Below are 15832 nucleotides of genomic sequence, written 5' to 3'. Positions count from 1 at the left end.
GAACAAAAAAAAAACGAGGGGGAGGGGGGAAGGATTTAAGAACGTTACTGCCGCTCCCGAAAGCGTGGGTGGCGATTTACTTCCACCTATTGGAACTTCAAAAGGTTAAATGTTGAGCCCCCCCCCCCCACCTCCGCTCCAATGCATGGGATTCAGTTACGCCAGATCAATTGATTTTCGCATTACTCACGAACGCATGCAAGCGGACGTGTTCGAAATTTCCAGTAAATTATTACAGTCCGTTCGGAAAGTCACTACGCACTAGATACATACATACAGGATGTCACAGTGTGTAAAGGACATCAAAACGAACAACCTTTTGCTCGTTAAGGCTTCGTCCCGACGCTACGAGTCTTCAAAAAACATCATTTTCTACAGTAGCACGCAGTAGGGACTCTGAGAACGTATATTGTCAGACAAGAGTTGGGTAACGTATTCAAAAAATGTAACAAGTTACCGATTTTGTTACTGAAAGTAACACGTTACTGTTACCGCAACTTCCAAACTAACACGTTAACGTCACCGGTCATACAATAAGGACATTTAAGTGCCACAAGTATCACATATGTTTTCTGCAACCCACGTTCTCCCCGTCTAACTTTGCATTCACAAGTTTAAAGCAACACAACAAAGCATGTTTCGTCCTGAAATTTTCCAGTACCGAATTGATCAAGTAACGTAAGATAGAGAGGTACCGTTACATTTTCTCATTCAAGTTCATGGCTAACGCAAGTTACTTCTCAACTCTGATGCAGTTGCAGTGCCTTCGTCGTTCATATGAGAGTTACGAAGAACGCGTCATCTTGTAAAACTTAAAAAAAAGGATCTTGAGCTGGCCCATACCACTCGAACAATTGAACACTATATTAAGTTTCCTTGATTGAACACTATATTACGGGATGTTCTGACCGAACTAGGAATGAAAAATATAACGAAGTTATATTATAAGGTCTCCCTTTTCAAAATGAGACCAAATATCGCCAATGATAAATTATACGAAGTTGAGCAATGGACAAATTGCGATCACTAATTGTAAGAGTTTGTTGTATTAACATTTCGAATAAAATCAAATAGTTTCTTGTGCACAATTGTTCTGTAATCGCATAAGATTGTTTTACAAGAGCATATACATAAGAAAGAAACAAAAGACCTAAAGTTTCATTATTCTTACTTCACATCTTAATACTAACTTAAGATTGAATTCGGATTTCGGCTTTAAATAGTCTCACTCCTTATTTCGATCGTACTAGATTTCAAGTGAAATCGCAAACTCGAGTTTTAGATTTTTGTACAGTGGGATCCATAAGTATTACCAAGCAAATTGTCCATCACCACGTTTAATCCCCTTGTTTTATGCAACGAGAGCTTCAAGATCTGACACAAAACAATCTGCTTACAATCTCTGAACCAGAATACGTAAAAATACAGTCCATAAAAATACGTAGGATGAAGATAAAAACCAACGAAAATAGTCATGGACAATTTGCTGAGCAATACTTATGGATCTCACTGTACGTCCATGTATGTGTATGAGAAAGTGATCATCCAAAGTCCGAAATTCGAATTTAATACCATATTTAATACACACATTCTCATGCGGACGCAAGCAATTATCATGAAAGTGACACGTGATTATTTACAGCCACAATTTATAATAAAACCTAAATACATTGTATTTATACTTTTATTGATGTGTCACTTGTGTACAGCATTTTTCTCGGTATTAGATACAAAAAAACATTTGGTTAAGGAGAACACTTATCTTCAATTGTCTTCGGCTTGTATCTTCCTGCCTTTTCTGATACTTCAACCATGAGAACCAGTTGCGTGGACATTATGGATCCAAAATAGTCTTACAAATATCGCGTAAACAGAAGGACCTCCCGTGGCCCTAATAAGCAAAAATATTGCTTGGCAATTCCGGAAGGTAGTAAATTTCAGGCACATCATTCACATTAACACTCCGTAACCGGACACCTCACCGACGGATAGTTCATTGAGTAGACTTCATAGACTTGTACGCTTTGTAGATAGGCACTTTCTAGACATCATACTTTAACCCTGTATATTGTTCTCAATACGAGCACAGTCTGAAGTTAAGATGCTCATTCAATCGATTGATTAATAGATTGAGATTGAAGATTGACACGTTGCCTTAAGCCTTATTACTTTTCTTAATATGGTGTGTGATTTATGTGTATGTGTGTGTGAGAGAGGGGGGGGGGCGTTACTCAAGTTTTCTCCCTCACCATAGACAATGTTGATTTTTAAGTTAATTCCTACCATTTATTTTCGTGTCTTAGACAATGTTTTGTCATCAAGTTTTCGCAAAGAGATTCATCCAAATTCACAACATGCACAAACTCTAATAGGATTTAATGTCTGATTTTCTTTGCATTCATTTACGGAAATTGAAAACTACTTCAAGTCGAACCTTGAACCACCCTCTTAGAAGGTTATGTCCTAAACAAGCAGAGTGTCTAAGAGACCCTGAAATATTTCGAATATTTATCAGTAGTTCTAGCACTATTCATCGAAACGTAGAGGTTTGTTTGACGTATACATTTTTCGGCATTTAGAAGTATCAGACATCTTCGTTTGAAACGAAAATGATGCCATTGTAATTGTATTCGCGCAAATTCTGAAAAACTGAATATTTACAACTTCGAGTACTTTATAATTAATGTTTTCTTTAAATTAATACTCTGTTCAATTTTATCATAATATTATAGGACTCTTTTCTTCCGAACATGTGCGGCCCTCCGTGGCGGAGTGAATGTTTGCGAGTCCATTCATCAATTTCATCATATCATAACTCATTCGCATCTTCGCAAATTAGCCAAGAGTGGCACAGGAAGCGAAGTAAAATGAAGCAAATCAATCAAACCAGACATGTAAACTTCTTCAAAAACACATCTAGCGTTAAGGGACTGACTTTAATTACACTATCAAGAGGAAATAATATTTAGCTCATGTAATCGATAGCATTTTACGAAACAAGACAGGAACGCTATAAGCATTTTGAAATCAAGACAGTTTTGGTTCGAATACTTCACGATTTTTAGTTAAATTGTAATTTATTTGCGAATTTGCGACGTCTGATTAATTTACATTAGGTCCAATTGGAATGCTCGTATTTGACGAATTTGAAGTATGTATGAGTGCCTATCTTGACAAAGCGCCCATGGCTAAGAATTAAGTCGCTGAACTAACCGACGATGATGAGTCGTGCAACCATTACATTCATATCACTTGCAAATATCTGAACACCAACGGACCCAAAATATAGTTAATTTTACAAGATTATTTAGTCAAATGGGGCTGTATCGGCAAAAATGTGTTGTGAAATCCTAGTTATTTTCAGATCACAAATTCGCTATGCATTATAAAATAAGTATTTTCAAATTATGCAGTAGACCTGACCTGACTACCTCGATGTTGTTGAGAAACGTAATATTATTTTGAAATGAATCAAACACACTTCGTATTTGTTGTGTAATAAACTTTCCCCTCATAATGAATATGCGTAAATCACTACAGAATGCCAGGTCAATAAGCATATATGTATAAAAGACCAAAGCTTCAGGCACTTTACACTCGTGCTTATCCAAAATATGATAAATGTCACATTGGACAACTTGAAGTTGGAATGCAATAGGGATTGCGAAATGTCAGTATTATAGATCAAATTTCAAGTGTGTCACTTACCTGTGCTTTTGCAGTTATGTAGTAGTCATCCACACGGTATTCATCCGCGTCCTTGTCGTAATAAGCAACCACTATATCAGCTTGAATCATCGTTGACCTAGAGCAATAGAGGATATGATTAGTATCGATATGTAAAGTGGCATATATGTAACAGGAAAAGTTTGCGAAGGGTGGCATGGTCGTAAGCAATTTTTTTCCGGGGCATGGGATAAAACTTTTTTTCTTCAGGAGAGCAAACAATACTTCCCGACGAAATTGTGGCAATGCTTTATTTTGAATTTTCGAAAAGGGAATAACATTTACTTTCACCACTCGTTTTACAGGGTTATCACAGCGTGCTACAACGCCAGTGTTCCCGGGTTCGAATCCCGGCGTGGAATGGCCGTTCTTTGAATTGAGTTGGTGTTTTAAGTCCACTTTGTGCATAGTAAGGCTAATCAGGACTGAACCTACAGTTTAAAGTGGGATCCGAACCACTATGTACCTCCCCCGGGTATCGAACCCAAGACCCCTTGATTACAAGGCGACGAAGGTTCTTTGTGAATGTCACTTCATCAATTTCATCATATAATCACTCATCTTGATCGTCGTGATCGGCCATAAGTGGTAGAAAAGGGACGCTAAATAACAAAATTAAATCAATCTCTTTTCCAGGGGGTCAATTAGCCCCTGCCCCCCGCTGGATATGCCCATAAGGGTAGAATGTCTGCTGGTATAGTCATGTATTCAATGGTGCTTTGTCGGGTTCAGATTATTCTATCTGTTAAAGTGGGAAGAGAAAACAGCTAAATGACATTTGAAAGCACATTTGAAAGACATAAAATATGCATATACGAACGCTGTACTCTACTGGCCAGCTTTTGATGATTAGATAACACAACAAAAACAGTGAAACACACATACAGTGACCGAAATGCAAACTCAAAAATTTCAACAGCAAGATCTTCAGTGGATAAAAATCTTGATCGAAATCTTTAAGAACTTTTAGCAAGCAAATGGGTGTCCTTAGAGTACTGCATTGGACCACTTTCGCTCGAAAATACTCGATCCAATCTCCCACGCTCGAGCATAATTCGCTCGAATATATAGAATATCAAATATCATTTCAGTGGCACAATAATCGTACAAATATATGTGTCAAAATCCGTCCTGGTAGTTTCGGCCCATAATCATCTATTCATTTTCATATATTTTATGTATTGGTAAGATAGACTAAATCACATTTTAACATAAGATGATGACTATGTTCACTTAAACCCTTTAGGGTGCCGCGGGGTGTTGTGAACACCCCACATGTTAAAACCTAACTCTCCAAGCTGATTAAATTTCACTAACTATAATTTTCGTTACCTTCCTATTTGAATCTTATCTTAACAAATAACCTACAATCAATTTTATTACTATCGCCACCGTTTAGTAATTACAGTATTTAAGACCTGGGTGTTCCTAACACACCGCGCCAATACTAACGTTACGTAAGTATTTTGTGACATGATATAATTAACGTTCTTTCTATTTTATCGCAGCTCATTGTTGGCACACCTGTTAGCTTATAATGCTTTTCACCCATTGTTGATCATTCACATTGTGTTTTTTTAATCTTTTATTTTCCTTTTGACGACAAAGTGTTTCTGCAAGCGTTGCCTGAGAAAGATGTGTCTTAGTCACGATTACGATTTGTGATGACTGCTATAACGCTAAAGACTCAGAAACAAAATAAACTATCACAGCAACGCCAGTGAATGTACTTTCCCAAATTATTGTTACATGCATAGTGCAGTAAAAATGAAAAAAAAAGAATGAGTTCGTTTATGTTCTGTAATCATATAAGCTTATAATGTCCTCTAAAGATGAACAAATAGAGAATAATTTAGTAAAATTTGGTTCGAAACGTTAAAATAAATATTGTAAACACACTTTAATAAACTACTTTAGTAAAATTTCATTGCAATTGTTTGAAAGTTATGTTAAAATGAAATATTGTAAAAACATAATGCAAGTCAATTAAAGTAATCATTTCCAGGGGTGTAAAGAACACGCTCGCCAGTACTAATGTTATGAAATAGAGCGCCAGTAGTAAAGGGTTAAGTTTCAATTTCACTGCGTATATCACTTCACAATACATATTTGAGGGCCCACTACTGCAGACAAACTGCGGTTATACGTGAACTACTGGGCTTCGAGCGTATACCGGTCGTTTGAATGTTCGAGCGTTATTCGCTCGAGCGAAGAAACTGTTCATTCTGTAAGCCATCTAGCGTCATCCGTGCGAACTATTAGACGATCGAGCAAAAAGGCCTCGATGCAGCCAGCACTCTGGTGTCCCTTCTTCAAGGTAGACAACATTGTTTCATTTCTTCACTGCTGTATGGATCTCCTGCAACTTACTTATACCATCAAACTCTACATTTTGCTAAGTGGTAAAGAGTTGAATGAGTTGGTGTTTTAAGTCCACTTTATGCACAATGAGGCTAATCGGGACTGGACCTACAGTTTAAAGTGGGATACGAACCACTATGTGCCTCCACCGGGTATCGAACCCGGGACCCCTTGATTCTAAGTGGTAAAGAAGAAGACAGACATTCTGATAAAGAAATGAGGCAGAACATATCCCACTTCTGCGAGAAACTAATCAAGAATTGGACAAAACATTTCAGGTACTTACTTTCCTTGTTCCCCACTCAGCCCGAAGGCCATGTACTGGTCGTCCGTGATTTTCCCTGAAAGCTGTATCTGGACTATATCTCCCTGCATCTCCCACTGGACTTGCAACCTTCCCGGGAGCATCTCTCTGCAGTTGGTCATCCCTCCTTTAGGATCTGGTGTCGTACTCGTTGTCTGTACAGCGAAATAAAGAGGAAAGAAAACAAAAATATATTAAGGAGCCCGGTGTTGAGAGAAAAGCCACTAAGCTAAACAGTGCATAACATGTGATTTAGGAAACGCAAACAAACATGCACAAAAGCAGTGTTCAAATTTGAGGAACTGTGGTGGTATTACATTTTGAATTTTTTAAAAGTTTAGTTACGATCTATAATACTTTCAAATCAACATTAAAATCGTAGCAAAACCCGGTATTATTTCAGTCATGTTTACGTGTACGGCTATACCAGTGTGCGAATTAACAGGGGTGATACCGGGGTTTCCCCCAAGAAACATTTTATCCCCGGCAAAAGAAAATAATTGTTTTCATTGCCCGGGATGTTTTTATCCCCCTCAATGAAAATGGAATTGAAGGGATATAGTATACTATTTCTTAAGTACATAAAAAAAAAACAATTGAAAAATTATTCGTGTCCATCATCAAAGATTTCCCTGCCGATAAGTATGCAGCCTTGAGGCCACCATTCTGCAACTGGCCAATCTCACTTCGCCGAGACAACAGCAGACTTTTCTCAACTTAGCTAAGTTTTCATGGCGTGGTGTCATATTTTGCAACTATTAAAGTGTTCACAAGAAACTTGTAGGTTGGTTAGATGAACGTTAAGTTTAAACTTGGAAATAGAAATTTGATCAAGTTTTTGGTGTTATTAATTCGGTAGCTCTTCTTTCGTACGAGTTTTGGTTTCTTAGAATGTAAATATAGTGTTTCTAAATGATGTGTAAAATTTAATGATCTAGGTTAGAACTAAAGGTCTAAGTTACTTAGAATAATGCAATAATTTAGTGTACTGATTGGTAACATATATACAAAGATGCATAGCCCTTAAAAAAAAAGAAACTACCTCACAAAATGAAACCACAAATAAACCACTGAGTGGCCATCCCCTCCAAAGGAAAGAGCTTAATTCGCACAGTGACCTATACACATACACATACATACACAGAGTCTCGCCGTGCAACGCAGACATACTTTCACAGTATGTGGAAGACAAGACGACAACTTATCTCAGCAATATTTTGCCGTTATAGCCACTTTATCTGACAAAGACGATTTTTTACACACAAAAGTATCAGACATGCCCACCTCTATGAATCGCACCTCTCACGCTCAAATTCTTGAATAATGATAATAAAACGCAATGTTAGAACAAAAATTCTTCTAGATAAGAGTTTCTTCCTTCATTAAAAAAAGGTAGAAATGTACAACTTAAAAGGAAGAACATTTTTGAACACTGCAAAATGAAAACAAACATGCTTGTGCACATTTATCTAGTAATTTCCAATGACGCCCAAATGCTGTGTACCCATTTGTGATCCTCAGTATTTACTGTCTTAACTATACCCTGTACCAGGAGTCTGTGGAGCAAGCGAACGAAAGCAAGTTCTGCGCAAGTACTGACTCTAGAGGTATCAACCAATGAACACACAATACGGAAATATATTACTGGTAGAGGGCAACGCGGCTTCGGCTACCAGCCGTTTGCAACAGTGCGCCCTGCTTTGCTTCACTCTCTTTCTTCCTTTCTCTACCGTTACGCGTGGTGTTGCTCCACAGGTGCCTGGGACAGAGTATAGACATTTTGTACTTGGTATAATTATGATTTTGGCCATATCCTTTGAGGGATTTCATTGTTTGTCTCATTTAAGCTCAATGTGCTTGACAACTCGATATTTCGTTTGGATTCCACATACGTCAGAGTTTTCGGAGCCACACCGGAATATTATGTGTACAGAGTCCTGAAACTATTTCTTCTGGATCTTTATTTCCCTTCAGTTTCCAGAAAAAAAAATTAGGAGGTATGGTGAGAAGCATGCGGAAATTTTTATAAAGGAAAATGAAGTGCTGAAAAATTTCCAACAGTGAAGATGAAATTCCTGAGACCAAGGATGAGGATAGTGCAATGGTCTGCGATTATCCAATATGTTTTCCTTCACACATACTCTCTCGTTTACATATGACTTTTCATTCAACCTCTTATTTCACACCTGTTCATCTACTTGTGTATGCACGTTGATAAAACGCAAGAAGACCTATTAACATCTATCCATTCGAACAGAAAGAGCAACCACAAAGCTAACTTCTTTATGGGAAAACGTAAGTTCACGAAAAGCTTCTTTTGAGAGAACTAGATCACACGTTCACCATTCTACTTGACGTAACTGCCAAAGGACGAACTAAGTAGTCAAAGTGAAATATGGAAAGAACCATAATGTCAAGGAAGTACTTCCAGTTCTCCAGTTTTATTCAACCCCTTAAAAAAGAAAGAAGCCAAAGGGGATCGTAACGTAGATACGAGTAAGTTGTTTTCTTCACCTTCCACCTGACAGCGGACACTTGCGATAATAATTGCGAGTAGCAAGAGTCAACATTTCTTGGATTTCCTTCGTGCCAGCAAGGAAACCTTTTCAAAGTGAAGACTGTTTTCTTTCCACAGCACAATAAAATCATTCTACAAATTCAGGAAGCCCTTTCAGAATCCACGAGACAAACATGATAATGAGGCGCCCTTGACCTGTCGTTCCCTGGAAGAAAGTCTGCAACCAATAAAAGACTAAGAGCGAGCCTAGACGTTACGTGATGTCTGTTTTCTCAGTACGCTGCGTAAGGTGAAGGATCTTTGGTGCTTTCTGTGTAATGATATTTTTCCAGACGTTCCCGCAAACACCTAGCAACGCTGGAAAAGCCACTGAGGGGAAAAATTTTAGAGCACTTGACGATCTCGAACGTTCATATACACGAGTCAACTAATTAGTCTGATATGGTACTTTCTAGATTGACCTGTGAAAAGTGTTAAGTACTACTACAGATGATGTAAGTAGTTTGCGCACAACTTTGTAACGTAACCTACCAGAATTTTCAAGATGACAGGATTACTCCTCGATTTTAATAAGGTGCACAGTGACCCTCTCTTCCAGAAAAAAAAAATATGAACAGAAGTGTGGACTTTACAATCTGAACTATGTGCCCCGTGATTTTCTTAATACTGTCTAGGAGGACGAGAACGAATAAATATCTTCAAGAGCAACTTTACACGAAGGCAAATTGCATCAACTAGTCGCATGCGAGTGTAAACCGCTTCCTATCGCATTTAAACAAATCAACTGGTTCACAATCACTATGTCTAACACAGTTTCTATACTGGCGTATCTAGCGAATGAATTTAAATTCAATACAGAATAGAAAAAATATTGCTGTATATACTGTTTGAGAGCAAACTACTTATTACGGCAGCTACCAATAGATGGCAGCTCTACTGATTCACCCTAATGAATATAACTGACAATAGTCTTTGACGGGGAGGCTCTAACGTTTCATCAAGATGGAGATTGAGAAACCAATTAGTTCCTTTTCACATACCGTTTTGCTACAACCTCTAGCGGACTGGACCCTCTTCGATGTGTTAGCCTTTTGGGAGAGAACTTTTCAGACGCGCGCTTTTCAAACTTGCTGCGATGCTCAAGAATATGAAGAAGAAGAAAAAACGTAGAGAGAGAACTAATCGAGTTGAAACCGGCTTTTTATTTCGGAATGACAGAACTCTTAGCGAAGGTGGAATTTATACTTGTTACCTCCCAATTCGAAGACTTTCATTCTGATCCGATTGTAGAAAAAAATCTCGCATGCAACACATTTACTGACGATCTAAATTGGTATTATTATATGTTATATAGAAATTCTTTTTACTGCGATTACCGCTTCTTCAAAAGCAAAATGCCTTCAACGTCGGTGGGCAAATAAACTCAAATGTCACCTAAATTTCGATTTTGTGATGTCAGAGATTTCTCCAAAGCCAAATAACAGGTTCACAAAATGTATCTATTTCACTGACATCTAATACCAAAGCGGAAATAACAGTTGTTAGCCGGCAGTAACGCCAAGATGGTGTTGTTGCATATCCCGAATTCACAGTAAAGAAAAATTGAACTTGAGTACACTGGGTGTAAATTTTAAAAGAATACTATTTATTGCCATCCTTTCTGGAATGCTGTGACTAAGTTAATCAATCTCTCATTTTAGGTATATATTTTGCGTAGTGTTTCTACCTAACAAGAGAAAGGCCACAGCCAATTTTTTTAATCACAATATCTCAAATATTAGAATACTTCATACACAGGGTTTCATTCATAGATACGAAACAGGATCCTGTCTTACGTAGTAATATGAATGTTAGCGAATAATGGGGGCTTGGGGTCCACTGCATTGGATAGGTCATTGCTTCCCAATGGGTGATCCACAAACCTCTGAATGTAACTAACAGAAAACATTGGAAATATATAGTAGTGGGGGCCGGGCAATCCTCAGATAGTTTTGGAACAACCAGCATTTAGGGCAATATGGCAGAAACTATGGAATCCGGATTTCCCCTTTCTTTCATCACTATTTTTAGCAGGTACTGTACATACATACTAACATCTATGAGTGTACATCTATGCTAACATTGGATGCGTAGTAGAAATCTATGTAAGCATGTGTGCACGTGTGTGGATAACATTTTCAACAATTTGGTCTATGATTGCGTGGGAAGGTAGCAGCATGTCCACGTATTCATATATAGATGGCTATCTAGTCATCTGGTAGAAAGAGCCAATATAGAAATTGAAAAATTATATCATCTTTTTAACATTGTAGCATAAATTAAAGATAAATGAAGTTCCTTCAACAGTGTATGGCCAAAACTATTTCAAATAGTTACGAGCAACATTGTAACAAATTATATTAGTGTTATTGACACTTGTACGTTCGTGGTGCATTTGAACAGACATATTGCCTAGACCTGCATGCATGACATTTTGTGCAGATTTATGCACAAATACTAATATGTTGAAAAATTTATCAACCAGCACATTTACATGCAATGGTAACTTGTAACAAAGCGAAACAGGATATTACTCAAATTTGGTTTTATATACTTACTGGGTCATACCACCAATATGGCTACCGTGATGAAGATAAAAGGAAAGAATAAAAATAGAATATATATTATAAATACAGTATCTGATAATTAATTAAAATACTTAGTCAAAGCTAATGGTTGTTGCAAATGGTCCACGACCGCAATGTTATGTCACTTAATGAACGCGGGGGCCTTGTGTTGGGAAGGAATAGCAAGAATTATAATGCAAGCGATTGAATTTAAATAAAGTATTTATCACCAGAAGAAAAAAAGTTGTTTGGTTTCTATTGCCACTGCGGTCGTGGACCAATTGTATCACAATTGTATCCCTTGCCAGCAGCAAGCACCCGCTTTTTCTCCAGTGTTGCTACTGTAGCGTAAAGAAAGTTCTGTTCAATGGGAAGCTGTGCAAGAGAAATACGGTGAATTTGTAGTGTCCTTTTGGTAAGTTCTATTTTTCATTCAATGCCTGTAGAATGGATCATCACTTTTGTGGCACAAGTTAACACAGTAATGGTGATAGACTATCAAATGTTATTACTTTCTAGAAATAGATGTGCAGGCAAATTAACCATCACCATATTCTTTATTTCAGGAGATTCAAGAGTTAAAATAAACACTAGTATATGTATACAAAAAAAAAAATATGAAAATGGAGATTGGCAATTTGCCTGGTATTATCTTTTCACTGTTGATATGAAGTGACAGTACTGACATCCAATATTTGGGCTTACGTTGATTTACTGCACTGAAAAGGAAAATTGTAAAGGTTACCTGCAAAACAGAACTTCGCGAAATAGGAAAATGCAATATTGTAATTCACTTTGTTGTAGTGCAATGCTAACAGAGGTTTTGGATTACAAGTATATCAAAACTCTCACTTCCCATATTCATTGGTTGCTTGGTTTGTTATGATGGAAACACTATTAAGTATTATTGTTAAAGTAAATGTATTCGGTGTAGGCTAACCTGGCCTAACTATACCAACCTAGAGCGTCATCAGTGACTTATTAAGTTCTAACAAAAGGAAATGCACTTGAAGTTTGTTTATATTATATATAACGATTTGCTAATATTGCTACCATCACAAGGATTCTCTCACTCATTATGACAAGTGTGAAATCCCATACTAATTTACTTGCGATCTTAGTAATTGTATATAATGATTACATCCAGTGACACTTAATTATAGGAGTTCGAAATTCATGGTTGACGCTGAATACTGCATAAAATGAAGAGCTCGACTTCCATCTATTGGCAGTGGCGGATACAGTTGGGAGGGGCGAATTTCAGTCGGGTACATCATCTCGCATACACTTAAACTCTTTTATATAAACAATATATAGTACTGTAAACAGGAACCGATCTGACTTCCATGTTCTAGAGATTAGCGTATTGTTTTGTAAAAATAGGGATTCAGGACTGGAATGGTTATTATTGTATGTTGTTATGATAATTCCTCCCATTGTTACGGTAAACTGAACGATAAGATGAGGAGTAAAATAAATAAACAGAGACCAAAACCTACTCTCTCAAGGGGTCACGGGTTCGATTCCCTTTTCAGGCATATTACACAGTGGTTCGGATCCAAATTCAAACTTGGTAATAAAAGATATAACTTTGAGTCTTCAAAAATCTTAAGCATAATAATATATCCAAAAACGTGGCAGTTGGGAGGGGCTATCGCCCCTATCGCCCTCCCCGTGGATCCGCGCCTGCCTATTGGTCATATTCATATATGAGAGCTTGGACGCTTCACTGGTTTAAGGGAGAGAGGGGCAATATCCCCTAGGTCTTTCTCGCTGCGGCAGCTGCCGAGCACTGTTGCCAACTTCGCTCTTTTGGAGCCACATCTGGCTCTTTCTTTGGTTGTGAACTATGGCACCCGCCCCCTGCCCCACTATGATGCCACCACTGGCTCCAGTCCAAAAAGACCAACTTTGCCATAAGTGTACGTTTTGCACGTGACGTAATATTTATATATAGGCTGCGTCACCCACACCCTCTCACCTCCCCAGCAATTTTTATATATTGCGCCGTGCATAAGGTAAAGATGACAATATTGTTATCCGGGAATCCTTTATTTTTGATTTCATATGAGCACCAGTGGATTATTGAGGTGGGTGATGCCGCCAAATCTAGGCTGTGAAAATTAAGAATAAATTGCCATCACTTTATAGCTAACGATAATAGCAGCGCTCCCACCCCTCTGACACCTAAAATTACCCTAGGAGGCACTTTATGCAACCATCGTTAATCTAGCTCCTTGAAAGTCATCTTTAGCTCTATTAATGGTGAAATTGTTTTTTTTTATGCACATCAGGTTTGGCAATACTGCCAGGATGGCCGTAGGAGGCAAGAAGAAATGCATTATGCTTATGGGACCATTATTTTATTCATTCTCTCGGGAGAATGACGTAGAAAAGTACATGGACGGAAAAAGGACACGTTGAACTATGTCATAGTAGTAGGAAAAGTCGAAACTCCCATTTGATTAGCCGTAACTTGAAGTTGAAGTTCATTTCTCAAAAGTAATACATGTAATTCTGAAAATACTTATTAATCATATTTTTCAAACATCGTGTCTAGCTTACTAATCAACTTAACTTGCAACATAGAGAGAAATTCATACTCTCTTGCATACTAATCACTTTCTTAAATAGCAGTGCCCAATCCGACGATATTGAAATAAATGCACAACTGGTGCGCAATTGTCCCTCTTCGCCTCAACAACTTTTCAACAGAGCAGAAAAGATTGATCCACGAAACGAGGAAATTGCTGCTTCCCAACTGTTGAGAAACGGGCACACACAAAGGTTGGAAAGTAACTGTTGAAAGGTCTGGACACAGTAAGGCTTTCAACCGGTTTTCAATTCATACCTTAATCCCCTAAACTGCTAGCAAGCAAATTCTAATAATTAAAACCACAAAGCACTCAAATCGCACAAAACAAAAAATATTAACGACTAGTTTCAGACTTACCGTGATTTTCGTTTGTCCTAACGCTGGAGGAACATCTAGATCTTTTGGAATCATCACGTGGCCGAAATTATGCCTGTATTGGACGCACCACACAGCTAACCAGTCTATGTCATACACTGTGAGATTCATTGGCAACTGGATTTCTATATCTTCTCCTTGGTAACCGCGTAATGGGTCCAAGCTGAAAGGGAGAAAATTATTACCCTTTGCTGTTCTAACGAGCACAAAAGGTGCGACGGGGTGCTTGCACACTCCTTTGTTTTAGATCAGCACCCCTTCCCCCTCTCGCACATCCAATTTTCATTTCAATAGTAAAAACAAAAAATAAAACATTATTATATGAAAGCAAGTTTACTACAATACGTGTTACAATCTACTCCTCCATTTTCCAGGCCTCTCCGATGGCGTAGTGGTAACGTTGTAGCCTCAATCATGGGCGTACCCAGACATTTTACGAGGGATGAGGAGGAGAAAATCAAAACCTTTTCCCAGAGCGGGCAAACAGTTTACCAGGGAGGGAAAAAATATATAATTCGGAAATTGTGGAAATGCTTTATTTTGAATTATTTGTAAAGGGAATAATATTTATTTTACTTTCTACTCTAAAAAGCACAAAGAACTAAATGAAATTTTTCCACGGCGCTCCCTTGCCCCCTTGGATACGCCAATAGTATCAATCAAGATGTCTCGGTTTCGATCACACATTGCACAATGATTGAGGTCATACTTTAACCTGTAGGCCCAGTCCTGTAAGCTACTGAGACTTTTGGGGGAGTCTTCGGGAGGCAGGGGCGGCGGCAGAAATTTTCGATCGGGTGGGCAGAAGCTCTTTATTGATGGATTAGGGTGGGCAGTATAAATGTAAGACCATATGTAGTATATATGTGTATGTAAGACGTATGTATCCCCCTCTCTCTTACACTCCCGATTTTCCTCTTACTTCTTTTCCCTTTCCTTTTCTTGTTTTCCTGTTTATTATTTCTAATCTATTCTCGCATGTTGTTCCATTTCCTTTCGCTTTGTCTCTGATGGACACAATTATTACAAGGAAGAGTTTACCCATGCGCAGCCATACCCCAGCCATGGGCGTCCGGAAGGGGGGGCGAGGGGGCCGTGCCCCCCCCTGGAAAATGAAGGTTAACCAAAAAATATGTATTTCACACATATAATTTCATTTTAACCACAATAATATGTGTTAATTATTGCATGAAATCATAAATTTAAATTTAAGCAATGTTTTTTAGGGAACAACACTATTTTTGGGGAAAATTTGTCTTCGTTTGCCCCCCCCTGGAAAAAATACCTTCCTTGCCCCTCCCTGGAAAAAATCCTGCGGACGTCCATGACCCCAGCCATACATTCTA

General features: G+C 38.1%; 1 protein-coding gene across 3 annotated transcripts in view; it reads right to left on the bottom strand.

The window, feature by feature from the left end:
• LOC145991068 (protein Skeletor, isoforms B/C) overlaps positions 1–15832 on the bottom strand; it is a 306612-nt gene that overhangs the window by 22351 nt on the left and 268429 nt on the right. For 2 of the 3 annotated variants that reach the window (XM_083126786.1, XM_083126788.1), the window contains 4 exons: positions 14469–14649; positions 11507–11527; positions 6374–6546; positions 3709–3805 (listed from right to left, as the gene is read on the bottom strand). In XM_083126786.1, coding sequence (XP_082982912.1) covers positions 3709–3805; positions 6374–6546; positions 11507–11527; positions 14469–14649 — 472 coding nt within the window. The remainder of the gene's footprint in view (positions 1–3708; positions 3806–6373; positions 6547–11506; positions 11528–14468; positions 14650–15832) is intronic. The other variant, XM_083126787.1, reaches the window with a different exon arrangement.

This window comes from Lepisma saccharinum, chromosome 8, assembly GCF_977018435.1.
Source record: "Lepisma saccharinum chromosome 8, izLepSacc3.1, whole genome shotgun sequence".
In the NCBI taxonomy this organism is placed as follows: Eukaryota; Metazoa; Arthropoda; class Insecta; order Zygentoma; family Lepismatidae; genus Lepisma; species Lepisma saccharinum.
This window is presented reverse-complemented; position numbering and strand designations above follow the sequence as displayed.